This window comes from Podarcis melisellensis, assembly GCF_964234715.1.
Source record: "Podarcis melisellensis genome assembly, chromosome: 8".
Lineage (NCBI taxonomy): Eukaryota > Metazoa > Chordata > Lepidosauria > Squamata > Lacertidae > Podarcis > Podarcis melisellensis.
Window position 1 is genome coordinate 26,900,966 of NC_138540.1, and position 26,984 is coordinate 26,927,949.

Below are 26,984 nucleotides of genomic sequence, written 5' to 3' on the forward strand. Positions count from 1 at the left end.
ATCTCAGCGCTGACGTTTTGGAGAGGCATGATGGACAAGCTGGGCTGGATCTGCCTCTCCCTTGCCAGTCTCTCTGGCCCACTCTGGGCAATCCCTGTGGCCAGCGAAGGGTCCTACTGGCTCCCAGGTAAGTCCTCTCCCTTTCCATTCACTCAGTAAGACATTGGTTTGTGGTGGAAGAATAGGTTCAGGAGAACCGAAAAAGCCAAGGGAGAGAGATTTGGGGAACTGTCTCCCCCAATGCGGGGCATCCAGTTACACCACTTCTTTTAGGGAACAGGTAAGACACGCCTCTTCCAGCAGGAGTTTGCCCTCATAGCTCAGTGGCAAAGCATCTGCCTTGTATGCAGAAGGTCCCTGGTTCAATTCCCACCGGCCTGAGACCTTGGAGAGCTGCTGCCAGCCAGTGTGGACAACACTAAGTTAGACGGTCCAACAGTCTGATACAGCATAAGGCAGCTTCTCATGTTCCCAATGAGAGGAACAGCCAAGAAATTTATGAATGGGTCGACATTGCTGCTTTAAATAGGATTTGGGTTGATACAATTGTTTTAAGTTCTTGTGTTGGGTGGTTATTGCATCATTTATTATTATGACAGGAACCACCCTGAGGGCCTTTGGGCAAAGCATATAAAATTCCTAATATAAATAAATGGATAAACATCCCAGTTCACACAGGTGTGCCGATTGCTTGAGGATTAGAAGCTGGGTGTCGGCTTAAGGGAGCCCCTGGTGCCCTAAATGCACCCTCAAGGGATGATCAACAGGCACATCAGGAAACTGGCAAGCCCTTTCCCAGGAACCTGTCAGGATACAGAATGATAGAATCGTAAAATTGCAGAGTTGAAAGGGACCTTGCGGGTCATCTATTCTAAACGCCCCCTCCCCAACCACTGGGAATGGCTCCTGCACTTGGCACTGCCAAATATGAGGATCTTTGAAAGAGCATCAATCCATCCATTGAGAAGCTTTTCCTCCTGACGTTTAATAATGACAGAAGAAAATGAATGCCCATGAAAGCCACTCATCCCTGGGAATGGCCATTGTAGCAGCCTTTGTAGGTTACCGAGATCTGCTCCTTGTCAAAGGATGAGGTGGGTGGTTGACGCTGCTGGAGCCCTGTGGAAAGAAACTGGCGGGGGGGGGGGGACGGGACTGTGGCTGCAGAGGAACACCAGACCCTGACATGATCCTTTCTGGCTGGGGTGCGGAGGGAGGCAAAGGTTTTGAGCCACAGTTCTTCATTTGCAGCAGGACAGGTCTGACCCAAGGAAGCCTAATTCACATACGGAACTCCCTGCCACAAGCAGCTTAGATGGCCTTTTTAAAAAAGGCATGTCCGGGGGCAGGCTGAGCCATAATGAAAATTAAAAATGGCGAGCCTGCACAGAAAAACAAAATAGGGCATTCAACAACCAAAAGCTGCTTCCTTTTATTGCTTCAGACTCACAGCAGTAAATAAAAATGATCTGCCCGAGTACTAAATGCAAAGACTGGATGGGAGAAATTGGCATTGGAAACTCCCGATTCTCAAATATTTTGGCAGCAATTCTAAGCCCACTTACCTGGGAGTAAGCCCCACTGAATTCAATAAAACTTACTTCTGAGTAGATATGTTTAGGATTGTGCTGCAAATTGCTGTGCAAATGGCATTTTAAAAATATTGTGAATACTACTGCCCAGGGGAATGCGATTATAATTTGTGTGCAAAGCACATACCGCCATTACCTGTCTGTGCATCTTCCTTGTGTGCACATAATGTGCTTTCTTACAAAAAGTCACAATTCATATCAGAAGCAGACAGAGTGGGAGAAAATAATAAGAACAGAGACTTTTTCAGCACTAATGCAGAGGAGCTTTAAAATCAAGATTCAAACAAGAGGCGTCTTGAAAGAGGCCGACAGAGGTTTATAAAAAGTGAGAAATATATTAAAAAAACACATACAGAAACAACAGGAATAACAACAGGCTACAGAAGCCCACAAACCCAGAGCCACAAGCTTGTGAGCCTCAGTTCACACACGCTTTTCAGTACAGGCAGGCAGACCCCATCAGAATCTGGAATTCCCCCAAATGTTAATAGGTATCAGTCAACAAAAAATATCATTTTACTAAACCATGTATCTTCTTTGCTTAAATTTGCATTTATAATCTCTCTCTCTCTCTCTCTCTCTCTCTCTCTCTCTCTCTCTCTCTCTCTGTGTGTGTGTGTGTGTGTGTTTGTTGGAGAGAGGTTTTTGTTGGATGTGCATAAAAGCAAGTTTATCCAATGTCCAAAAATTGGCATCTAAATCTGAGGGGGCCCTTGAGGCCCTGAGCCAAGGGGCCCTCCTGGCTCCCACCCCATAGTAGGCCCTAGATCCAGGGGCCCTCTGAAGAGCAGAGGGTGAGCAGGGGGCAAGTTGCCCAATAGACACTGGAGGACTTTGGTCTGATCTTACATTCTTAAAGGTGACAGAATAACGCAGGGAAAAAGCTACCGGGCAGGGGGAACTCTCTTTGGCAGGGAAAGAGAGAAGAAGGTGGGTGGGTTGTGCAGAGCCCCTTTGGGAGGAATCTGCTACCACACAAGTGTCAATTGCATCCCACCAACCCAACCACCCACTGTGGCTCAGTTGGCCCATGACTAGGCATAGAGTCCTCCTCAAGCTGTGCGATGCCTCCCTCTCGTGTCCTCCTCTCCTTACAGCGACTGATGAAGATGCCAGGATAACTCTGGAGGCCTTGAGCAGCAGGAACAGAGGGTCCTCCCTCATGCAGACCCCACAGGGATTAGTGGGAGCACAGATGGAAGACACTCTGAGGAAAGCAGGTAAGACAGAGACACCCCCTTTTGCCTCTGGAGGAGCAAGCCAGACGGGGCATTCTGCAGCACTTGCAACGCAGACAACCAAACTGCTGCTGCTCCTGCTTCCCAGTGGATCCTGCTCCAAGGGTTGAAGCCACCCACGCCATACCTACCTGTTCACCTTCTTTCGCACTCCATGCAACCTAGCCAACCAGGGAGCATTCAAAACAGAGCCAGGGGTCTTCTGGCTGATGGGTCAGGACCTACGGTTTGATCCAAGGCTGGGTGCAACAGCAGCAGGTGGATTTGAAAGGGCAGAAGACCCCTGGTGTAGTGGTTAGGGGGCTAAACCAGGAATCGGGAGACCAGGCTTTGAATCTCTGCTTGGCCACAAACTCTGAACTTAGGCCAGAAAAGGTGAGATAAGAGTCCTGATAAGCGAGCTGCTGGGGAAGGGCATAATAGGGAAATGCCTGGTATTCTGCAAGGCTGGGTTTCATTACTTTTAATTTGGAAAACTCCCACCCAGAGAAGAAATGTACAGCAGAGGCTCTTTTTCTTCCCCTCTAGGATTAAGAGCTGGCAAACTGGTTTGACCAGCACCAACCATGAGCTGAGAGCATGGGCACACTGCCCCCTTTGACTCTCTCTGTCCACTCCTGTCCTAGGAAGCAACGTCCAAAAGCTCCCACCAAGGGAAGCTGGGGAAGGGGACCAAACCAAGGCTGGAAAATAGACCGTGACCTTTCCAGAGGAGAAAGCAATGCTTGGATGTATCTTCTTTCTTTTTGTTCCAGGTCTCCACCCCAGAGGCTTTATGCCATCGAGGGAAAATGTCAAAGAGGTGAGAAGCCCCCAGCCCCAAGGCCATTTGAAAGCTTTTCTCCTTGTTATGGGTGCTGTGACTCTGCTGGGTTCTCAGTGTGCGGCCAGGGACTCCCGGTCAACCTTCCTTACATGACTCAACATGTAACATCTGCTTTTCTCAGGTACTCTTCGGAAACCTCCCCCAGAACACGCTGCTGAGCCGCTTGCTAGCCACAGACAGGAAGCAGTACAAGAAGCGGGGCAACCTCTCCGAATGTTTCTGGAAATACTGTGTGTAACTGATGGCTGGAAGCGGCTGATGGCCAACTGGACACCCCTCCCCCCATTCAAGCTCCTTTATTTATGTCATCAAGAAGAATCCTAGAACCCTGCATATAGATTTGTCCATATTTAAAAGATTAAAATAAAGAATTGTGAAGCTGGCAAAAACAAATCACACTCCAGACCACCACCTCTATGATCCTTGCTGTTTGCGAGAGGAATAAATCCTATCTGGTTTGCTAAGATCTTGTAAGCAAAGAATTGTTTTCTTCCTTCGGTGGTTCCTGTTTGCATTTCAGCAGGGAGCAAGGCCCCTGCGTGGATAGGCTTTGAATCTTTGTGTGTTATGCTCTGCGAGGTCAGCGGAAAGGAGTCAGGAAAAACACTTAGTAGCTTCTCTATGGGGGGGGAAGCACTGGGAAAGGAAGGCCAGACATTTCTGTCCCAATTAAGCAAAGCAGCGGAAATGGCAGACTTCAGCTATGTCACTGACTCTGCTGGCATTGGACTGGGTGTCCCTAGGCTGACTTTATGACAAGCAAACCCAATTAACTTTTTTTAAAAGGCTCTCTACCCCCTGCAACCTCCGCTCTCATTTTTAGGCACAGACATGACAGCCTGTCCCTCGACCTCGGATGAAGAGTGGAGCTGGCAATGATGAATGGGCAGCAGCTCTTTGGAAGATGCCGGTCATAAATCTCTGCCTCTCTGGCGGGAGCATCATGCTGCAATCAGATAAAATGCACGGAAAGTTGATGTGATTTAAGAAGAACCAGCTCCGCTGAAGGGAGCACTTCCTCTCTATGGCTTTGACATACTTTGGGAAGATTTGCAGTGTCTCTCAAAGAGTAAACAAGCACTGGCCTCAGATGGAACAGCAAGCAAATGCAAGGTCCTTCTTAGAATCAAAACAATTAAGTGTAGCCATCAACTTGGATGAAATTACGAGTTATCCTGTTGCCGCTGCCAATTTTAGTCTTTACTTATTCTGAAGCAGGTTCTGCAATCCCCCCTCCTGCATTTTGCACTCAAAATGTGTAAAGACTGAAACTAATTAAACTTTTTTTCCCCTTCTGACAAGGCTCCCCTTCACTTCCCCAATGATAGGAAGGTCCAACAGCAGAAAGGCACCATGTTGTGGTTGTTGTTGTTGTTGTTGGTGCTGGGGCTGCATTTTAAATTGCAAAATGACAGGAAGAAGATTTTCACATTTTATTTTGTTTCAAAAAGAGAAAAAATCTCCCCATCTCACGCACAAACAGGTCACCTTTTAAAAACGCACATATTGAAAAGTATGGTACAAACAAGTTTATTGCCCCAAAACCAGTTTATAAATCCCACTGATAACTAATTGGAACTATACATTCTACATTGTGGCTTGCAATGGGGTGAGTGTGTGTGTCCCATTCCTAGAGCAAATCCTGCGCTGCTGCAGGTGACATGGTCTCTATCAGCAGCATCAACATTATATATACTGGGTTGTAGCACATGAGTCCTACTCAGAGTAGGTCCACAGAAGTTAAAATGTCCTGGCTACGTTAGGTGCATTAAAGGGACTACTCTGAAGAAAACTTACGTTGGTGACAACTTCTCCTCCTCCTCCTCCTCCTCCTTCTTCTAGAAAGTGGTTTCCAAGGAGGGGAAAAATAACTCTCCCTTCCTTTCCCAGCTAACTGCCAGGCATCACACCAAACCAAGAGAAGGCAGATCCTGGGTGTAATTCAAAGGCAGAAATGAGGGAACTCCAGGAAGAGAGTTTTGTCAGTTTAAAATGCTGCTATTTCTACTTCTGAAAAACTGACAGCCCTCGACGACGATAACCCTAATATATTCCTTGGTGAGCCAAAACTGATTCAACAAAAGTAGGGGCAGGAGAGGAGCACCATCTACACAGAACTGCCTGAAAACCCCGCAGTTGGCTTCAAACAGAAAAGCATCACCTGACACTGCTATGACCTAAGGTGATTGACAGGTGGGTGGCCCTCCAGGGGTGGGAGAGAGGAAAATCTGGCTCTCTGCCATGAAAAGGAAGGACTGGATGAGATCCGGCCTGATGATCTCCAGGCATTAATCCAGCTCCAATGGGGAAGCCCCATTGGTGAAGTGTGTGTGTGTGTGTGTGTGTGTGTGTGTGATGAGCACAGGTGCACCTGACTACTCATGGATTCTGGGAACCAACTGGTCATTTATAGAGGGGCCCTTGCCGCTTCGTCTCAAACAAGAACCAACTAAAGTGGTACCTCTGGTTACGTACTTAATTTGTTCTGGAGGTCCGTTCTTAACCTGAAACTGTTCTTAACCTGAAGCACCACTTTAGCTAATGGGGCCTCCCACTGCCGCCGCGCTGCCGGAGCATGATTTCTGCTCTCATCCTGAAGCAAAGTTCTTGATCCGAGGTATTATTTCTGGGTTAGCGGAGTCTGTAACCTGAAGCATGTGTAACCTGAAGCGTATGTAACCCAAGGTACCACTGTATTAGTTGCCGTAATTTCAGAAATTTTGGAGTGGTGTGAGGGGTGAGCCTTTGGAACCAGCATCTTGGAGAGCCAGAGGGAAAGATGAGCCGGGTCACCTGCACAGGAAGGGTGGGCTTCTCTAGGGCGGTGCCTGTAGTGGAAGCAGCAGTGTCTCATCAAGGAGGTCCTTGCTGTCCTCTTCTTGAGGATCTCTGTCTTCCAGCCCGGCAACAACAGTCAAGCCGGCATTCCTGTTGTCACACATGATGCAGCCCTAGAAAGGGGAAGGAAGTTGGTAAGTAACATGGAAGAATGGAGCCCTCCTGGGCAGGACGAAAGGTCCACCTGCTCCAGCTTAGAGATGTACAATTTCCAGAAATTGTGAAGCCATTAGGAAAAAACTGTTTCCCCCCATAAAAAATAGAAATTTTGAAAAAATAGAAAAAAAGTTAAGTGTGGAGTAGCTTTACAAATTATTTGAATTGAAATAAAACAGGTAACACCCCCCTTTTCCCTCTAAAGCAACAAAAAAAGCATCAACATAAAAAATAATCAGATTTGCCACAGCACCAATAGCAAATAAAGTCAAGGTCCAAATCAATATTTAAGTTCCATAGGTCTACCCTTTGAGTGTTTTTTTTAACAAAAGGAACGGAAGACACAACATATACATGCAGTTTATTCTATCTCATTTTCTGAACTACTACTATCATTTTCCATTTCTTCTTCCTCTTCGTCATTTTTCTCATGGACTTCTAAAAAACAGTTTTGGGAAAAAACGAGGGAAAACCTCCCCCCCCCTGCAATTTTTTCTGGTTTTTTTCCAGGCCTTCCCATCTCTACTTGAGGACAGTTACTGAATAGTATGTTGCACTAAGGCTCAAACTCAATTTGAAAGGAAAAGGAGTGTGTGTGTGTTTTAAATTGAATTTGTTGTTATATATTATAAACAGTGTGATGGTAAGAGAGCTCCTAAACAGTTTACAAAAATATGCAACAGAACATTAAAATGATTGATAAAACACAGTTAAAAGCAGATATTTAAGAGTATTCAAAAGACGACTGAAGTCAGCAGTGCTTAAAAGGAAGTAAATCACATGCAGCTTCTACGTGTTCAGATGGGCTGGCCCTAACAAAAATGTTTTGAGCAGTTGCTGGAAAGAGTACAGTGAGAGCACATGGATTTGAAACCCACAGTACCAGCTTCCATGCACCCAGGTTTCCTTACTTGGGTGTCAATTTCTTGGGGGACAGTCTGGGTGCGAATCCAGGGGTGGACCTCTGCCAGCTCCTCCTTCTGCCCTTCTGAGAAACAGGGCTGCTTGCTCTCCAGGGTGGCCAGCTTCTCCAGGTCCTCTTTCAGCACCTCCTCTGCAATTCTGCAAGAGATGAGAAGCTGGCTAGATAAAAAGGCACCAGCCCGACAAAGCCAAAATCCTGACATCACCTCCTCCTACAATCCTCTGCATAAAGTTCAGCTAGTTTTCACCACCCAGAGCCCTACAGAGAAGGTGTGGCACCCTCCAAAATCTTAGAAGCCTTGAAACAACATTAGCTGCAAAAGCTACAGAAAAGCAGGTCTTTTGTACCCCAGCCATGCCTAGAGGGCTGCAACTCCCATTGCCGTTGTCCCTGATCATTGATCCTGCTGGACATTAGGGTGGAGTTTAGACAATCCAACATCTGGAGGCCCAACAGATCCGTTCTGAACTGAATCTTCCCTGCTTTCCAATCACAAGCTCTCTGCCATCCATATTTTGCACTTTGATGCAAAACCTAAGCCCCACCCAAAGCACTTCTCTGTTCTGTATAAGCTTTTCCTCAAACTGGTCCATCCCTTCAGGTTCCTGAAAACAACTCCAAAGACATTTCAGGGCTGCCTCTGCCTTCTCAACAACAGCCACCACTCCCAGCAACAATAAAAACCCAATGTGTCCAGCACTTCACAAGGGGGCAAACATCACGGGGCCTGCTGGTGACTAAGCTACGGAAATCCTATTTTGCTCCCCTTCCTGAACCGCTTGCCCTTCCCCATCCCCATTTTCCCAGCGCTGCCTTCTGGAAGGCAGGAGGGCCTACCTAGTTTGGAGAAGTAGCAAAGCAAAGGCGTTTTCTCACCGCTTTGGCATTTGGTAGGTCATCTGGATTGGTTCAGGCAAACTATTCACTGTCCTCCACACCAACCTGGCTGGCTGCGGTGGCCGTTCCGCCTCTTCTCCTCCTTCTTCGCTGTTCTTCCCCCTTTTTGAGACCTCGGAGGAATCATTGCTGGCAAAGTATTTGCTGCTGTTTCCGCTGCCTGTTTGGAGACAGGTGGGTGGACACAAATGAAATGTGGGTTTCTGCATAGGCCAATCTCAAGGCAGGGAGGAGGGTGGCCGTTCCCCTGCTAGCAAATCCCTTTGGGATTCTCTTTCTGTGGAAGCCGACACACACAGCACTTCCTCTCCTTCTAAGTTGTGGCCTAGTCACTCAAGAAAAAGGGGCTGCAGAGATCCCAAGGCAAATTCTTTGCATCTGTCTTCACAGTGGGAGACGCTGGACAGATCCCTCCTGTGCCTGAACTACTTTCACAGGAAGGGAGTCTGAGGAACTGAAGCAAACAGCAGTGACAAGGGGCAGTTTTTATTGACAAATTAAGACTGACAAATCACTGGGTCTGGATAATATGCACCCGAGAGCAAAAACATGAACCTGCCAAGGAGTGATCCTCCTGTGGATAAGGAACTTGTTAAGCAGCATGAATCAAGGGGCAGTCCTCCAAAAGGAGAGATCTAGAATCCCCCTAGGATCGGTACTGGGCCCTGTGTTTTTTAACTTGTTCACAAATGATCTAGAGTTGAGGTGAGCACTCAGGTAGACTTGTTTGGTGTTGATGCCAAATTGTTCTAAGTGGTTAAAACAAAGAGGGATTTCTGAGGAGCTCCAAAGTGGGGTCTATGCGCAGGAAATTATAACATGACATTCAGTGTAAGCAAGTGCACAGTGGTGCACACGGGAGCAAAAAATTCTAATTTCACATATATGCTCATGGGGTCAGAATGGGATTGTAGAAGATAGCTCATTGAAGACGTTGATCCAGTATGTAGCAGTGGTGAAAAAGGCAAATTCCACGCTAGAGATCGTTAGGAAAGGAATTGAAAATAAAACTGCTGATATCACAATGCCCTTATACAAATGTGTTGTGTGAGTGCCTTTGAAGTATAGTGGATTCTCGGGTTGCGAACGTGATCCATGCGGGAAGCACATTTGCAACCCACAGCACCACGTCTGTGCACGCGTGGGTTGCGATTCAGAGCTTTTGTGCATGCACAAAGTGTGATTTAGCGCTTTGGTGCTTTGGTGCATGCACAAAGTGTGATTTAGCACTTCTGCACATGTGCCGAAACCGGGGAAATAACCCGTTCCGGTACTTCTGGGTTCTGTGGTGCGCAACCCGAAGCGTCTGTAACTTGAGGTAGGACCGTATTGTGTACTGTCTGATCACCTCACCTCAAAAAGCACATTGCAGAGCAGGAAAAGGTTCAAACAGGGAATCAAAATAATTAAGGGATGGAATAACTTCCCCCATTGAGTGGAGAAAGTGGATCAGGAGAAGCTCTTCTCCCTCTCCCGTAATACTATCTGCTGGGGACATCAGAAGAAGATGAATGTTGGAAGATTCAGGACAAAGGAAGTCCTCCTTCACACAGCGCACTGTAAGGCACTGGCTTGTCCCATCCATGAACTAAAATTTGCCACCATCAAATATTTCAGGGTCTCCCTCTCGTGCCCAGAGTGCCTGCCTTACCTGTGCCACAACCAGACGTTTCATTGGAGCTGGAGCCATTGGACCCAGAGACCAAGGAGCTGGACTCAGCAGACCCACTGCCAGAGGCCGCTGAGCTACTTCCAGACTGGGAATCTTCCAGTAGCAAAAGGTCGAAGAACTCACTGGAGACGGAGTGGCTGTCATTGTTCACGCTGTCCTCCCCGTCCTCATCCTGCAAAGGAAATGGGACAAATCCATCCACACACAGTCACTGCCGGGCTCAAGGAGAGATGGCGGTGCTTTCTGCAGGCACCCAGGTGGGGTCAGGATTAGCAGCTGGTACCAGCTCAGCTGGTTCTGAAAGTAAAAGACTCCTGTCGCGGAGCCAGATAATGTGGTCACGCAAATACGGCCCGCAAGCCCTGCAAACTTCCTTAACCTGTCCTCCAGATTGTTTGCATAACAACTCCCAGGGTACTACGGACAGGCTGGCAGGGGCTGATAGGAGCCCAAAACATCTGGAGGGGTGGGTGCTTTAAACCCAAGGATTTCTCCTGCCAACAGAGACCAAACAAGCTTCCCGCTGCTGTTTCATACGGCGCAATGCAGCCACAGACGCGAAGCACATGGTAGACAACACACAACACACACAAAGGGGTCTCATTTCCACAGTTGGCTGCGCCCAACTCACAGCTACAGCAGCTGTATGTGCCTGGGACCCTCCACCCATCCAAAGTGCAGCTGTGCCAGCTTCCCCAGTCCAATCTGGATTCAGGAGCCAATACATTTTTTTCCTCTTTGCCTGCAGAACTCAGATTCCCACCTCTGAAAACACAGCGGAACGGAAACCGACCCAACGCAGGAAGTCCCTGTTCTTCGCTCCTTAGCTGCATCCCTGGGAGACAGAGGGCGTAATTAGAACAACCACCGTCTGCTGTTAGGCGGCTCCCGAAAGAGCCAGAAGGACCAGGACAGAAAGGGGGGGGGAGGAGGAATGAATCGCCATGTTTGCAACTGCCGTGCCCCATGTGCAGAGCACCACCCAAACCCAAGCGGAATAAGCAGCATGGACTGCAAGGGATCTCTGGGTGGGATGCCCCACCACCAGCTTCACAAGGCCCCACAAATCTGTGATGGAGAAGCTCCTTCTGTGGCCCATGGAGCAAGAAAACAGTCAGGGTTGGGGGGAGTGGCACTCCTTGCACACTACGCTATTTCCCCCCTGAATCTGCCACCATTGGCAGCCAACCCTTCCCAAAACCTGAGCCAGGATCCCCCTTGCAGGAACTTACACACATGGCTCCTGTGCCTGCCAGGGGGGCCTGTGCTGTGCCGGACAGCTCCAGTGGTTTGGGCAGCTCTTCTTGAAGCAGGTCCAGCTGCAGAGGGGAGCTGCTCCGGGAGTTGCTGAAGAGCCTCTGGTGGGGCGGGTCCCCCGAGGATGCAGGCTGCTCTTCCTCGGCAGCAGACATTGGGGTGGAGGGGGGCGAAGGGTGCTCCATGGGGCCTGGCGGTGCCACGGGGAGAGCGGAAGGAGGGCCCGGGGGCATCACAGGGCAGGGGTAGGAAGCAGCAGAAGGGCAGGGGAAGAGCTGCGCAGGGAAGGAAGGCGGAGGGGCGAAAAGAGGCAGCGGAAGCGGCAGAGGGTACGCTGGGAAATTCTGAAAGAGGACAGTCATGAAGCCGCCCATGTATGGAGCAGGGATTGCTGGGAGGGGCTGGATGCTGCAGGGCAGGTAAGGTGGGGTGGCTGGGGCTGCTGCAGAGGCAGAAGGCGGCAAGACAGGGCCTCCTCCCAGAGAGGCGACAGGGAAATCAGGCGTTGCTGCATAAGGATCGGCAGGGAGGGTGAAGCTCGGGGCCCCAGAGTGGGGTCCCTGGGAGGCGTCCGCCTCCCAAGCACCGCTCCTGCTGTCGGGGGAGCCCAGTGGTTTCTGGCGCTTGAACTTCCCCGGCTTGGTCTTCCTTTTACAGCCCACCGGCCTGGTCTGCTTTGGAGAGACATCGTCTGCGGAGGAAAAAGCCAAAGGCGGGGAAATTGTGAGGAGAGAGAGGGGCAGGCGGGAGGGTTCAAGGAAGGGGTTAAGCCAAGAGCGCTTTTGCCATAGACAGTAGGAGAGGCGCAGAAGCAGCACCGGTTCCCAGTTGAAGATAGAAAGCAGGCAGTCGCACCGCCCATCCTGACACCTGCCTGACCCTAAGGCCCTCTCCTATCCCCCTCTCCTGCAGTCCTCCCCCAGCAGGTGCTCCCCACTCAGGAGAAGAGAGTTGGAGCCCAACAGCAACTAGAGGGCAACAGTTTGGCTGCTCTGGCAAGGCGGCACCACTTTGTGGTTTTAGGTGCAGTCTTGGCAAACCCTCTTCCGCTCGGCTCTTGGGCCTGCAGAAGTCCTACCTGGGAGCCTCTTTGCGCACCCCTGAACTGCTTCTCTCAAGGCGCTGTCAGGAGACGAATGCAGGAGCCGTGCCTGGCTCTTTGGGGGCCTCGTTCTGCCCTCAGCAAAGCCTGTCTGCAAGAAGCCTCCTCTTCTTGCCACTGAATGACCTTCGTTCCCCCACCCTTAGATATAATGAAGGAAACTCCTACTTTCCAGCCTCCTCTGCCTCATTGCTGCTTGCTTCTTGTTCCCTTCCTCCCTTCTCAGAGACAGTCAATCCAAAAACTACCTTTCACTTTGCTCTCACAGTAAAGATGTGTCTCTGGCTGTGCCTCTGCTGCTCCCTTACGAGCGCAATCTACAATCTAGGCTACAACTGTAAAGTGGCACAGGCTGTATTCTTGGGTACAGCGGCAAGCAAGCTGGCTTCTAGCAGACTCACAGCACCCTGTTCCCTAGCCAAATAAGAGAGACCCCTCTAAGCCCCTAAGCTAAATTCTTCCCTAACACACACCATTCAAGAATATGGGGAGGGCTATTTCCCTGAACACAGAGAGGAGGAGAGCAAGAGCACTATGGGGAGCTGCCACAGCTCTGCCTCCCCCACCATTGCTGCTCACTTGGTTCCTACCTTGGTCCTGGGAAGGAGGCTGGCTGCTCCTGGCCGCTCCATGCTGGAGGTAGGCTGGCCGGTATGAGGACAGGAGGGCCCTCTGGCGGAAGCGGTCCACATATTCCTGCTCCTTCTTTTGCGTGTGAGCCGACAAGACCTCTTTGGTCAGCCCCACTAGCCTGACTTCCTCCAGAGTGGCTCCAGCCCCAGCTGCGCTGGGCGTGGGGTTGGCCAGCGATGGCTCCACCTGCTCACCTTGCAGAGTGGCTTCTTCAAGCGCCGTGGCTTCTGCGAGAGGTAGTAGGATAGTCAGCCACACTTTCCCAAGGAGGCAGCCGACAACACTCGGGAACCTCCTTCTCTGCCACCCAAATATTCACCTAGATGTTGTGCAGGGCTACCGGAATGGATTATTCAGGCCGCAAAAGGGGGAGCCACATGCCACATGGAAGGCAACTCAGATACCGTTTGATTGACAGCATCTGAATCAAAGTTATCCCGCCGAGAATCTGCTGCACAGGAATGATATGGGGAAAAAGAGGAGGAGGAGGAAGTGGTGGTGGTGGAGGAGAAGGCGTTTTGGCCTCGGCTGGTTGGGCACTGGGCCTCCCTCTTCTACTTAGGCCCAAATGTCTAGCCAGGCAAAGTAAGGAAGGCCAAAGGAACTCTAAGCACTGCTGTGAATAAGTGTGCTTCCTGGAAGGTCCCTACCTGAAATCAAGGTGACTGGTGCTCATTGCAATGGATGTCGCCTATAAACAGGAAGCAATTTGTCCTCCACAATCACTGAGTGAGGTTCCTACACCACTGCCAGAGGACAGGGACAGCATCCAGCTACCATCCTCCCAAAGCCTTCGAGGAGGGCATGGCTCACTTGTTGGTGAGACCCCAAGACGGGAGAGCAGAACGACCAGCCCTGCCTGGAGCCTCATCCGTTCTAACCAGATAGGACTTATGCAGGCAAACACCGCTTGCCTGGGAGAGGAGGTGGGTGGGTAAGCAAAGGAGCTCGGAGGTTTGTGTGTTTTTCTCAGGAGAGGAGCAAGATCTGTCTGCCAACCTACCTGACTCCGGGTGTGGGAAGTGGACCAGGGTGCTGCTGTAGCTGCACTGGCTGGTTGCGGACACCACGCTCAATGCTTTGGCAGTCAGCGCCAGGTCAGTCATTGCAGCAGCGCCACCCACCACCCTTGCTGGGGCCTGCTGCTCTACATCGCCTTCCAGGTTGGGCGTCGCAGGTGGCTGGGAATCAACCAAGGGCAGCTCGGCAGCATCTAGTGGGAGAATGATAGAAATGTCGAGTTGGAAGGGACCCCTGAGCTTCATCTGGCCCAACCCCCTCGCAATGCAGGAATCTCAACTACAGCATCCAAGACAGATGGCCATCCAACCTCCACTTAAAAAACTCAAAGCAAATGCTTTCAAAGATACGACGTAACAGAAGCACAGTCAAGAAAAGCAAAGCTGATCAATTTAAATGTGGGGCTTTCGAATGGGAAAAAAGAGTACCTGGGTAGGAAGCCATTTCCACAAAGCACATCAAGCGCTGGAGCATATTGGCAGAAACAGCTATTAGCACGCTACCACCAGGACCCACCAGCTGCCAGCAAACGGAAACCCCTTGAAACCTTCCTGTGCTCCCTCTCACCTTCCAAGATTTGCTTGTCATTCTGGCTTAGGTGAGCCTGCTTGTCGTCATCGGAGGACGAAGAGGATGCATTGGTAGAGGACTCGCACTTCCTTTTCAGGGCGGGACTGTTGCAACTCTCCAGGTATCTGCAATCAGGAGCCTGGCATGAGCATCTTCCTATTCTAAGTCCGTGAATATAAGCTGTTCACCCAGCCAGTCAGAATGGGAGCGAAGGAGTAGGCAAGTTTCAATAATCAGGATCAACCCAACCCTCTGTTTCATTGAATTTATGCAGGTATTCTCTTCGCCCCCCACTTAAAGGTCCTCTGACAGTTTAGAAAGTGGGGAAATTCTATCAAGCACTTCTATGTTTAATACATTAGTCTGTTAGGGAGAACATAAAACACTCAAACATACAAACAGAATGGTCTAATGATGCCAGCAGGAGAGCAAACTTGGCCCCCTGTAAGGGCCAAGAGAGATCTAGCTGCTCAGCCCCAACCACTGACCTCAAGGGGTTTTTTTTGGGGGGGGGGTAGCTGCTGGTGCCTAGGATGATGCTGGGAATAGCCTGAATGTAATCCTGGTTCCATACAGGCACCATATAATTTCTGCCACATTATTAGAATTGAGCATGGTTTTGTTTTGATAAACGTTTCTATTTACGTTTATCTATTTACGTTTATTTAACGTATCTTGGAAGTTGAACGGAATCTGTTCCAGAAGTCCATTCAACTTCCAAAATGTTCAAAAACCAAAGCAGCCAATCAGCAGCCACGGAAGCCCCGTCGGACATTCGGCTTCCAAAAATAGTTTGCAAACCGGAACAGTCACTTCTGGGTTTGTGGCGTTTGGGAGCCAAAACGTTCAAGAGCTAAGCTGTTTGAAAACCAAGGTATTTATGTCTCCCCCTGCCCCAACCTGCTTTGGGAGCCCTGAGACTGTGGAAAGGAAAGCTAAGTAGTCCAAAACAACAGAAAAAGGGGAAATAACATGATTCACCAGAGAGAGCAGCACAACCTCATTCTGAGTGCCTCACAGACAGATCACTCTTTTCTTTTTACAATGAGGTACAGAAACTGAATTTTGCTGGCATGAGAAATGCCTAGCAGGGACTGAGGAGGAAGTCAAGACTTCAGGAGCATCGACACCTGCTGAGACGCCATGTTGTTATTACCTGATGATGCTGTCCATACAGTTAATTTGCTGATAGGACAGGACGTGGTTGGTGCTTCTCAAAACATCACAAGATTCAGCTAGTGGGTCAATGAGAGTCGAAGGGGGAGCACCTGGCTTTTGGTCTAGAAAATTGGGAGAGTGGGGAAAGAAAACGTCCCTTACAATGGAGTGGGCGACCACCACCACTTGGCCACTTGCCCCTGGTCTCAATGAAATTCCCATTGGCTCCAGATTATAATGTTTGTTGTCCCCAAAGATCAATCTGTCTTGGACCATTTCCCCCATCTTGGGGCAGGCACCCTCGATGATGCATCCCTTCCTCTCCCTGGCCATTGTCGCCCCCATGAACTCACCTCCTGGCTGCTCTGCCCTGGAAGTCCCCTCTTGAGGCTTACTGTGTGATTCAATGTACAGCTGCTGACCCACATTCTTGAGTCTGTTGGCATCCACAAAGATCTGTTGTAAGGACATCTGGGGCGGGGGGGGGGGGACGGACGGACACAAAGGATGAATGAAGCAAAGGTAGCAATGTTGGTCCATAAGAGAAACAGCCCAAACCCACAGCTGGCCAAGACTTTCATTAGGACCAAGCAAGCCATTGCAAAGGTGTGTGGGGATTTCAAGTTCTCTTCGGGCCTCTTCAACAGGCAAGATGTTACACAAAAGCAAGGGTGGGTGGGAAGGGAACAGTGGAACACAAACAGCAATACAAAAAAATGGCAGGATGTTGTAGCCATGGTCAGCTTGTAGACTTGGCCCCATTACTGGGTATATTTAATGGAAGAGGGCCTTTATCTCTATGACAAAGAGCAGTTTACAAATAACTTTTTTAAAAAATAGAATAGAATACCCATTAACTCAAATCCCTCTAAATCCATTTCCTTCACAAGCTTCCTTGCTGGTTAACAGGCAAGAGGCACCCCCACAACACCCCGCCCCCTGCTGCCTGCACTGCAGGCGGGTTGTGAATGACCAGAGACTCACCAGTTCTCTCTGTATTTCCTCCGCACAGTTCCCATTGGAGTCACTGGAAGACGCCACACTGATGTAGTGCTCGTAAGATCCATTGCTAATAAGGCTTCCGTAACCGCTAGAACCGTTGCTATAAACAGGCTGGAAGTAAAGAAAAACAGAGGTCTTCCAAAGCCTGGGAAGGGTTGCAGCAATCGTTCCTGTCAGCTGCATGCCTCTGGATCACACAGAGAGGAAAATGCTGACATGCACCCTGCCCCCACCCGACAGAAGGCGTCCCAGCTTGGAGCTGCATTCCCCTCCTTACTTGCAGAAGCAGCTTATAGATCTGTCCTTGGAGCTCCCAGATCTCCTTGTCAACCCTGTTCATCCCCTTGCTTCTTGCTGCAAAGACATCTTCATTCAGAGGGCTCCTGCAAAGGATGAATGGAAGCAGAGCGTCATCTTGACACTAGATGAGGGAAGGTCTGTATCACAAGATTACAGGAGTGAGTTATTCAAGGAAAGGGATTAGCTCTGCAGCCGAGTTCTTCTGGCTCCCCAGCTGGATAATGTTAAAACAGACTGATGAAAGAGTAAACCCAGGGGATTGTATCCAATGCAAGTCCTACTCAGAGTTGGCCCACTGTAGTGAATGAAAATGATTAACTTAGGGTAGACCTGAGTAGTACGTAGCTGGATACCCAAAGAAATCTGTTCCTGCTGGGGGAAAAAGAAAAGGAAACAACTAGCCTTATCTGCTAATGGCACACATTGAAAATGAATTTTCAGAATATCTTAGAAACAAAACGCTTTTCCAAGTAAGAAGCTCTCCTACACAAGGCCTGAATTAAAGCGGAGCTTGAGAAATGTCTGTGGCTGCCCAAGGAAGCCCAAACAGGCTAGAGGAGGGCTAAGAAAGAACCCTGGCAGCAAGCGGAGGGGGCTCATGAGAAGACAATATTTCAACAATGAACAATTTGAATGCAAAACAGAAATTCTATGTCAATAATATCCGGCATGGCATCCTTTCTTTTGTGAAGGCAAATTTTAACAAAGTGTCAGGATCCTGCCCAACCCAAACCCAAAAGCTTTTCTGCAGAAGAAGTCTGGGGCCTTGCACCAAAGCCCAGCAGTCTTGAGGCAACTTGAAGAGCTCCATCTCAGATGCCTCACTTGAGCCCCCAATAGCCCCTCCCAAGCCCTGCCTGGATCCCTGATCTCCTTCCCCAGCCTCAGAAGTGAAGGAAGCAGCAGACTCAGTACAAAGCTCAGAGTTGCTGGCCTGCTTCCCTGGCAGAAGGCTCCAGCACCAGGGTCTTCTTGGAAGGGTCTACTAAGAATCAAATGATCCAGCTGCAAATGCCCAGCATGTGATCAGTCAGAAGTCAGCTGACAGCAAGAATCTGAGGCCCTCGGTCTCCTCTGGGCTCCCTGTCTAGCTCCAGCCTCCAGGTACTGGCCACAAGCATTTCACTAGCCAGACTCTTCCTGCGTTTGGACTTTGTGGCTTATAAAACGATGCAAGTCAGATCTGCTCTGGCCTTAGCAAAGGGGAGGTGCACATGCTTTACACACAGATGATCCCAGGCTCAACGCTTGGCATCTCAACAGGTCCTGGAGAGCAGAGAGCCAGAATAAACAGCAGTGCCTTAGCTTAGCACTCCTGGGAAATTGCTACTGCTGCACCATGCAAGATGCTGACTGGACCTGCTCCGATAAATTGGCATCATCTTTATTTAAAGCCCTTGTAACATGCCACATGCCTCACCATCTTTGTGTTGTATTAATGTCAGTCCTACTCAGAGAAGACCCATTTAAATTAACAGACCCAAGCTATCCACGGCAATTTATTTTGATGACTGTACTCTGAGTAGGACTAAACGCAAATTATTACACCAGTTCTACAGGCCCGCACACACAGGAGCACAGTATCAATCCAATCTGAATTCTCCTTATTGGCTCTGGGTGTCAAGGAAAAGAGGGCAAACCCCAAACATGCTGGCTTCAGGAGGCTTACGTTCTGACTTTGTGCCGCCCAATGATAAAGACGACCTTCCGGCTCCACGGATTCACAAAACTGGACCAGCTGGTATCCAGGATGACGTAGTCCCCGTTCTGAGTGCAGAATCGGATGGGCGAGTGCTCGAAGGGAGGGCGGCCCGCAAACTTCAGAACTGAGTAAAAGCCAGAGACAAAGACAAGGTTGGATTGACAGCAGCCAATGGAAGCACACAAAGGCCTGCCCACACCTAGTGGAACTAGCTTAATGCAAAGTTCTATCATTCTTCTTGGCCAGAAGGAGAGGGGTTATGGGGGGGAACCAGTGGTAGAGTGTCTGCTTTGCATGTAGAACATCCCAACTTCAATCCTCATCATCTGGCATCCTGGATAACTCAGTTGGATAGGATAGAGCATGGTACTGATAAAGCCAAGGTTGCAGGTTCAATCCCTATATGGGACAGCTGGCTATTCCTGCATTGCAGAGGGTTGGATTTATGATCCTCAGGGTCCCTTCCAACTCTGTGATTCTATGACTTCCAGGCAGGGTTGGGAGAGACTCTTGCCTGAAATCCTGGAGAGCTGTTGCTGGTCAGTGAACACAATACAGGTGTCTCCCCACTTACACGTGTTCTATTCATGTGTGACCAGGAGATAATTAAATCAATTTAAACTGCAAAAAGGGTAAAAACAGCCCAAAAGAGCAGGAAATTTCAAAATGGCATGAAAAGAGCAGTAAAACGGTTAGTAATAGCAGGAGCCTTTGCAACTGCAATTCCATGACCCTTTGGTATGGGTTCTATGGCATGAATGAAGAGGTTAAGAAACAAACTGAAATAAAATCCAGAATGGATTGAAGTTAAAGAACATGCAGAACAAATGGTCCCAAAAATAGTCCCTTAGATGAGCAACTGGCTCATCTACAGGCACTACACCATGGAAGAGGAAGCCTCCACTTCTGGGGAGAGCGCACGGAAAGGCCTCATTGCTCCAAAACAGCATCACCCTTTTCCCTGCATGTAGCTCGTCTGACCATGGAATGGGAGCTGAGCAGGGAAAAACCTGCTCCCTTCCTCTTGTGACACTGAGGACACTCCCTCCACCCACATCAGGTCCAAAGGCAGATGAGAGACTGAAACTTACCTTTACGATGAATGGCTACCATGATGGGTCGATCGTCCGGGTGAAGGTACTGCAAGATGGATGTCCCAAGCAAATCCTGGGGCAGGTATCCCAACAGAGGCACCGCCCTGAAATCGAGCAATGCAGCGGCCAATTGACAAAAGCACAATGCAAACACCAGCCTTGTAAGGGAGCCTTTTGTGACATAGAAACTGTGGGGGGGGGGGCTTTTAAACATCAAGAAAATGGCACTATTAAGCACATGTTGACTATGATCTCAGTCAACCACCCAGAAAGGCCATTCCCATCACCACCAATTCATGAATGGCTCCACCCCGGGAGGGCTGCATTTTTTCAGCTGTTCGTTGAACCTTTCATGAGTTCAGGGTGTTTTCAAAAGCTTTCAGGAGACAGCTCTTCGGTTACTATTAGGATAAGACAAAGCAATACACCCACTGTGTGGGGAACATCTGTGCCCTCCAGGTGTTGCTAGACTCCAACTCCCATTGCCACCTCGGACCCCTGGCCACGCTGCCTGCTGGGACAGTTCACAGGTGGAGTCCAACAAGCTCTGGAGGGCCACAGAGGGGCGCACCCCATGCCTGCAACAGACAACGCATCAGCCCCTAATGGCATTTCTCTCTGGCATTGCCAGCAACACACCTCATATGTATGAGCAAGATAAAAGTCATCACCTGTCATCCACCTCCAGAAAGAAACAGCCTGGGGTGTGAGTGGTAGTGAAGATCCTCTTTTCTACAGGAATTCGAGGAGCTAACAATTTAAAAGAAAGAAACACAAAGTATCAGTGATAGCTCAAGATCCACTTAGAGGTTCATGTGAACCCAAACAGCTTTCCTTTCTGCCAGTGGACCCACAACACTCAACACTTTCAGGAACTCTCTCTCTGGGTTTCAGGAGCCTTTCCTTATCAAATGAGGCTGAGGAAAGAGAAGAGATACTGTTCCATCTAGAACCTCCCTTCGTTCACAAAATTAGATTACAGTAATGGCGTTTTTATCCAGGGTTAGTGCCTTTCAGAGCAGACCCACTGCAGTTAATGGATATGACTAACTTAGGTGGTATTAATTTCAGTGGGTAAACTTGGCTGCAGTCCATATTCCCTTGCATGCTGACCAGGAAGTTGGAATGTTCTGTCAAACTGGCTCACACACAAGAATTGAAAGCATCCGTCTTGTCTACATCCCTACACATCCATGAGACACACACAGACCATTTAACAGGGATGCTGGGTGCAATCCAGTCCCAAAGTTAATTCCCAGAAGATGGGATGGAAACATAACAGAATCTAGCATGATACACTTGGGTTTTAGCCCAGCCAATTTTAACTGGAGTTCCCCTTTTCTTGCCTTCATAGCCAGAGTGGATTTTTTCAGCGAGAGCCAAGCAACAAGACATCGGCCCACTGGGGTCAGAGACAGAGAAGTTGATCAAATAAGGGGTCATCCGGAATGGGTAGTAGTGCTTCTCTCGGTCCTGACCTTTGCCTCCCCTGCAAACAAAACAACAGAAAACCATTGATTCGTCAGCTACAGGTGAAGTTTACCCCAAATGGCAAGGGATTTTCTAGGTTTCTGGCTAGAAGGAAGAGGATCCTGCTGTCCTGTTAATTCACTCTGATGCTTGATTCCTTTGGCTCCTCTGAAGAGCAGCATTTTAGCATCAAAGTGTTATAACAGTAGGAACAGTCTACAGCAAAACACTTCCTTTTAGTAAGAAACTGATCACCTTGTAGTCACAGATTCGACTCTGTACTACGGGGGGGGGGGCGGGGCGGGAAGAGAAGGACTATTTCCAGTTAATCTCATAAAATGAAGCAGGGTGGTAATAGGAAGAAATGTCACCACTACGATCCTAAAATGCTTGGGCATCAACATGCATACAGAAAAGTTGTGGTGAAAATAGCTTGTAACACCCCTCTTCTTGCCATAATCCTGCATAATACTCACCTTAGTCTGCAGAAAAAGGACTTCACTTGTGCATATTCATAAAGTGAGTCTGTAAGGGCAAAAATACATAGAGACCAACATTTGTTTATTAATTCTCCTCGTTCTCAGCATGCACATCTTAGCACCCTCTCACACCCAGGACCTACTTCAAAAACTAAGATGGCCTTTTTGTCCACCGAGACCAGAGAAGATGGGAGTGGAAGTATATTTCGCTCTAGCAGGCTTAGTTTGGTCAGAACTGAGTATATACTTCTAGAGTTAATGCTAAATACATTCCTTCTGGTAAATGAGTCACCATAGCTGCTAGAGGGCTGTGAAAATTTGTGCCTCAGACTTTTTAGACTCGTCTACCCATGTACTATCTGAAACCAAAGAACTGCATGAGTTGCCAAATGTGAAATATATTAGCATTATTTTCAGCTCTCCTATGCCACTAAAAGCTCACGGTCAGCTCCCATTCCATGGTCAGATGAGATGCATGCAAAGAAGACCAACTGCTTCTTTGTGTCCTTCACCTGCCCACCCCTCCACCCTCAGCCCATTTCTCCCACGATTAGCTTCTGAACTTTTAGTGCTGCGAGTGTGTGCACAAGTTTTTAACAACATTATCTGTCCCCAACTATGATAGGTGAGTGAATCAAGTACCAGATGTCCTGTCAGATGACAGACAGGTTGTCATGTCCACCTGTCAAAGTCCTTCCCAACCACCCAGCAGCCAGCTGGTGAGGAACAGCAGGAATCAGCTGTGTTATCAAGTTCCAGAAGCGGAACTCAAGTCTGGCCCAGTGGGTAAACTCAGTGCCCTTCAGCTGATGCTTTCTGCAGGGACTGTCAAATGCCCTGTGAGGAACTTGGCTGCACAGCCAACTCAGTCACATCTCTACCTGTCCCATACAGATGTCACAGGTGACATCAGGTGTGTGGAAGCTGAAACAGCCCCGCAAAAATTGGGACACATGTCAGGTCAAATGTGGCCTGCAGATTGGAGTGTTCCCCCCTCCCCCCCATTGGGTTAGGTAGTGACTATGTCCTACAATATTGTAATAGCAACATAAGAATTACTGGTAAACCAGTTAATTTTCTGTGTTTATCTGGAGCACACTATTTACAACTCATTCAAGTGTTTTGCATTTTATACAACCATGCACATAGGATGAAATTTCCCCGGGCAGAGCATGTCACCTTTTGGGGCCTCCGTGTTCCAAAGCGGCAGGTGAGCCCGGTTGGTGTGAGTGTAGAAGATGCCCACATCCTGGGGAGCCAACAGCTCTGCAAAGCGGCAGGACTCCAAGCATTTCCTTTTGCAATTCAGGACAGAGGCGGCTTGCGCAGAGACATGCACGGTCCGCCCAGAGAGCAATGAAAAGATGGCTACAAAAGTGTCCTGGAGGAAAAGAAGCACAATCCTCAAGCACAGCCAGAACAGCAGGAGCCACTTGGCAAGCCAACAAGATCACAGAGAGACACAGGTGTTCAGTTTTCATATTACAAATCGGGATCCAGTTGCCACCTGCCGCTTCTCAGCTACATGGTATGTTGTTACACCAAAGGCAAGGGCTCTTAAGGTCCAAGGGTCAAATGTGCCCTCCATGCCTCCCTCTCTCGGGATTCTCCTCAAGCCCTGCTCCTCTACCAGCAGCCCCACTCCATGCCCTCCACCAAGTGCTTCCTGCCTAGAGGAAAGAGTCCTGAAGTGTGAGAAGATTTCCTGCTTGCCTAGGTGGAGGATGGAGATGGAGATATGCATGTTTAAGAAATTCTCTGGTTGAAATGTAGCCAGCTGTACAAAGCTAAGGGACACATCTCTTGCTCTGCCTTGCTTTCAGCTTCTGGCCCCACCTACTAGGGAACGTGGCCTTGCGTCATCTAAAAGGTTCCCGCCCCCTCCTGATTCAGGATGGAGATAGATTACTGACATCAACACAGAACTCTCACGGCCTTGTGTTTTCCAGAGGCTGAGAAACAAAAGTGTCCCAGGGACCTGCACACGGACAGATCCACCAATTCCTGCTCACTGCTTTTATCACTCATTAGTACTTCTTGGGAGGTCTCTCTCATCCCTTCTCTAAGAGTGAAGCAGAGATGCAGCTTTACAGCGAAGGAAGACAACAGCCATTTTGTGGTGGTTACATTTTATGAAGCATCTTTGAGCTGCTGCTAACTCTTTGACCAGTACACCTGAAATCGGCAAAGAGCCCCAATTAGCATTCGGGTCACTTACTGTGTTTTTGGGGGCGTGTTCAGACATGATGGCTGCCAGCTCTTCCACTCCATACACAGGGGCATTAGTCTGATGTGCTCCATGCTTACCAAAAGCCTTAGAAACTTTGTTGTCAGCTGGTGAGGAGGCAAGGGAAGCAAGAGGCAGAGGGGAGAAATCAGCAATGAGCAGGTGGCAAATTTGGGTATAATCTTACGTAACCCTGTTTGTAAAATGACCATACCAGATTCAACATGTGCCACCCTTCAGCACCCTCCAGAACACTGGACTCAACCCCCAACATCATACAGCCATGCCAATGGATGGGAGCTGGGGCACAGGCCAAAAAGTGCAGTGTGGGATTTCTTCAAATGCATCCACATACCTTGGATCTGCTGGACACACTTGAGAGCGTAGTTCAGGGCACAGAGGGTGCTGGCCTTGCTGCAACTCTCCACCTGCTCTGCAGGGAGATATTGTTTCATTTCCTGGATCAGCAGCTTCAGCTTTCTATTATTACTTTGGTTCCAACAAAGCAGCTCGCTGCAGATGAATACAAAAAAATGCACAAAAGCATATTTTAGAAAGAAGGGCCTTTCTTAGGTGATATCTGCTTTGGGTGGGGAGAAGCTGAAAGCCACGTTTGCTCCAGCACAAAGAAAGGTTGCTCCTTGTGCTGTAAAGAAGGATCTGGAGCTCTGTCATCTAACAGGACCAGCATGGAACCCTATTTGTTTATGGCACTTTGCACATTCCAGGCGCTACGTTTCTTGTCACAAGCCCCATAAACACTTCAGACTGCCTGGCCCTCAGCTAAAATACCTGAGAGCACTGAAGCATGCCTTTAAAAGCCATTGTGGCCCAAGATAATAGCACCCTCTGTATGGACTCCTATGCCCCCTCTTTGAACCCTGCCCAATATCCCACTTTCCAAGAGGCATGGCTAGGAGCATAGACTTTTCTGCAATTGCCTCCAGAGCTGTAGAATGGCCTCTCTAGGAAGGCCAGGAACAATTCTTTCTTTCCCCGGGGTTTTTAATTAAAAAAAAGTATGTATTCTGGTGGCTTTTGAAGTCTCCTGTGGTTTAATTTACTTACTTGCTGTGCCTCACTATTGTGGTTTTAAATTTTTATTGCAACTCCCCCCCCCCCCCCGCAATGCCAATCATATGCACAATTGCGGGAAGTCTGCTGCTGCATGAAAGGATCTGTGGATTAAGGGATTAACCCACTTTTAGTCCAAGGCAACTGGCAGGCACCAGGCTGGCCAAGGCTGCATTAACCCAGTACTGCCTTTAGAAGGGCATTTCTGCTCTGCGTGGAGGAAATCAGCTGGCAACTCTTTCGTATTTCACTCCTGCCAAATCTGGTTAATATGATGGGGATGCCTTGATCCCAAAGCAAGCACTACATGGATCAGTGAAGGTTACCCGATTTGGGGGGGGGGGCGGTATTGACCCCACCCAATTCTTGGATGGTGGAGATGAAGGGAGGATGGAGTCACCTGCTCCTCCTTGGAATTTTGCATCCATTCATCCCCCAAGTGTCACTCTGTGACCACAATTTACTGGTCAATACTTGAATACCTCCAAATGTGCCACATATATATGGTGCTTAGCTCCTAAATTCAGGCCCAGCAGTTCTAGCAGCTCCTGGTTTCAACCCTGGGAAATTACAAGCACCAACTTTAGAATCAGAACGCAGCCAAGCTTTTCAACAAACTGGCAAAAAGAGTTACCTGCTGCAGCTGCTGCTGCTACCACTGCCACCTACAGATCTGTCCTGCCCATCAGGATTTCTGGCCAAGCTGCCATTTGATTCAAGGCAGTGAGTGCTGGTCCCGATGGACTCATTTCCAATGGAGCTGCTTTCTGTACTTCCACCACAACGTATCTGTGTGGTGGCTTCTTCGCAGGTACCATTCTGCTCAAGAGTATCGCCTTCCCGGTTCTCAATTTCGGCCAGGTTGGCCGGCAACCGGTTTGCCTGCTGGTCCAAGAAGTCATCCTGGAGAAGGTCCTCATTCATAGTGAGCAGACAAAGGACTACAGTAAGGAGGCTTCTATTGCCATGGCCTGGTCCACTGTCAAATTCAAGTTCTCCCTTCTAAGCCACCTTGAAAACCACATGAATCTGGCATTAGCAATTGCCCCCTTTTCATTTTACTGTTGAAAACAATGCGTTCATGTGACACCTCTGGATGGGCTCAGTGTCCAGAATCACTGCATCCTCTCCGTCTGAAGATGACCCAACGGCCCCAGATTTTTGTGGGGAGTTAGCTTCAGACAGCTCTCCCGACTGAGAGCTGCAGAAGCCTTTGGTTTCAACGACTCCATCTCCCCTTCGCCTTCATCCTGCAGCGCCTTCATCCTGGTGACACAGAAGCCAAGTGGAAAGAGAGTGAGAGAGAGAAAGACAAGCTAATGATGATGAACATCTCCGCTAAGAGAGAAGAATAGCCCATAACCAGATGAGGATGGTGCATCTTACTCCTTTTGAAATGTCTCAGCACTGAAGCCAGACTGCTGCATTTCCATAACCACATTTGGGTCCATCAGAAGACCTGATTACCACTGCAACCATGGGAGGGGGAAGCCCAGCACCCTGACACATAATTGTCCCCATATTTCGAGCACTCCTGGAGGGTCCTCCTGAGATACGGAACTTTGACTGTGCTCACTGCACAATTACAGGAGGGAAAAGAACACCCAAAGAGAGATTTTGCTTTGGTGGATTTCAGCAAACTTACTTTTTTCGAATATATCTTTGTGGTGAATAGCTGGCTGACCCCACACACAGAACCATCCCCAGAGTGTCACACGAGAGCAGACAGAGCTTGGTTCTCAGTGCTTCAGT

At 49.0% G+C, this 26,984-nt stretch overlaps 2 protein-coding genes across 6 annotated transcripts in view; one reads left to right on the forward strand and one right to left on the reverse strand.

Annotated features, from left to right (window-relative positions):
• Positions 1-5,479, forward strand: UTS2 (urotensin 2). The gene is made up of 4 exons (XM_081923942.1): positions 1-127; positions 2,690-2,812; positions 3,586-3,632; positions 3,778-5,479. Exons 1-4 carry the CDS (start codon positions 28-30, stop codon positions 3,892-3,894), a joined length of 387 nt encoding a protein of 128 aa, XP_081780068.1. The 5' UTR covers positions 1-27; the 3' UTR covers positions 3,895-5,479.
• PER3 (period circadian regulator 3) overlaps positions 5,480-26,984 on the reverse strand; it is a 25,515-nt gene continuing 4,010 nt past the window's right edge. For 2 of the 5 annotated variants that reach the window (XM_081923473.1, XM_081923474.1), the window contains exons 2-22: positions 25,867-26,498; positions 24,514-24,671; positions 24,150-24,265; positions 23,111-23,312; positions 21,929-21,977; positions 21,329-21,471; positions 20,654-20,732; positions 19,980-20,086; positions 18,856-19,012; positions 17,164-17,269; positions 16,869-16,997; positions 16,238-16,355; positions 15,883-16,006; positions 14,724-14,851; positions 14,140-14,349; positions 13,094-13,363; positions 11,377-12,092; positions 10,124-10,316; positions 8,452-8,632; positions 7,562-7,712; positions 5,480-6,607 (exon numbers count right to left, since the gene is read on the reverse strand). In XM_081923473.1, the coding sequence (XP_081779599.1) occupies positions 6,473-6,607; positions 7,562-7,712; positions 8,452-8,632; positions 10,124-10,316; positions 11,377-12,092; positions 13,094-13,363; positions 14,140-14,349; positions 14,724-14,851; positions 15,883-16,006; positions 16,238-16,355; positions 16,869-16,997; positions 17,164-17,269; positions 18,856-19,012; positions 19,980-20,086; positions 20,654-20,732; positions 21,329-21,471; positions 21,929-21,977; positions 23,111-23,312; positions 24,150-24,265; positions 24,514-24,671; positions 25,867-26,156 (3,762 nt within the window). In that variant the 5' untranslated portion in view covers positions 26,157-26,498 and the 3' untranslated portion in view covers positions 5,480-6,472. Of the gene's footprint in view, positions 6,608-7,561; positions 7,713-8,451; positions 8,633-10,123; positions 10,980-11,376; positions 12,093-13,093; positions 13,364-14,139; positions 14,350-14,723; positions 14,852-15,882; positions 16,007-16,237; positions 16,356-16,868; positions 16,998-17,163; positions 17,270-18,855; positions 19,013-19,979; positions 20,087-20,653; positions 20,733-21,328; positions 21,472-21,928; positions 21,978-23,110; positions 23,313-24,149; positions 24,266-24,513; positions 24,672-25,866; positions 26,499-26,984 lie in introns of those variants that run through there. The other 3 variants (XM_081923475.1, XR_014171292.1, XM_081923476.1) reach the window with 3 other exon arrangements.

Bases quoted from the DNA above. Each gene is read 5' to 3' on its own strand.
- UTS2 (XM_081923942.1), top strand. From the start codon at position 28: ATGATGGACAAGCTGGGCTGGATCTGCCTCTCCCTTGCCAGTCTCTCT. The intron at 128-2,689 runs GTAAGTCCTCTC...CTCTCCTTACAG, and splicing joins AGGGTCCTACTGGCTCCCAG to CGACTGATGAAGATGCCAGG. The intron at 2,813-3,585 runs GTAAGACAGAGA...TTTTTGTTCCAG, and splicing joins AGACACTCTGAGGAAAGCAG to GTCTCCACCCCAGAGGCTTT.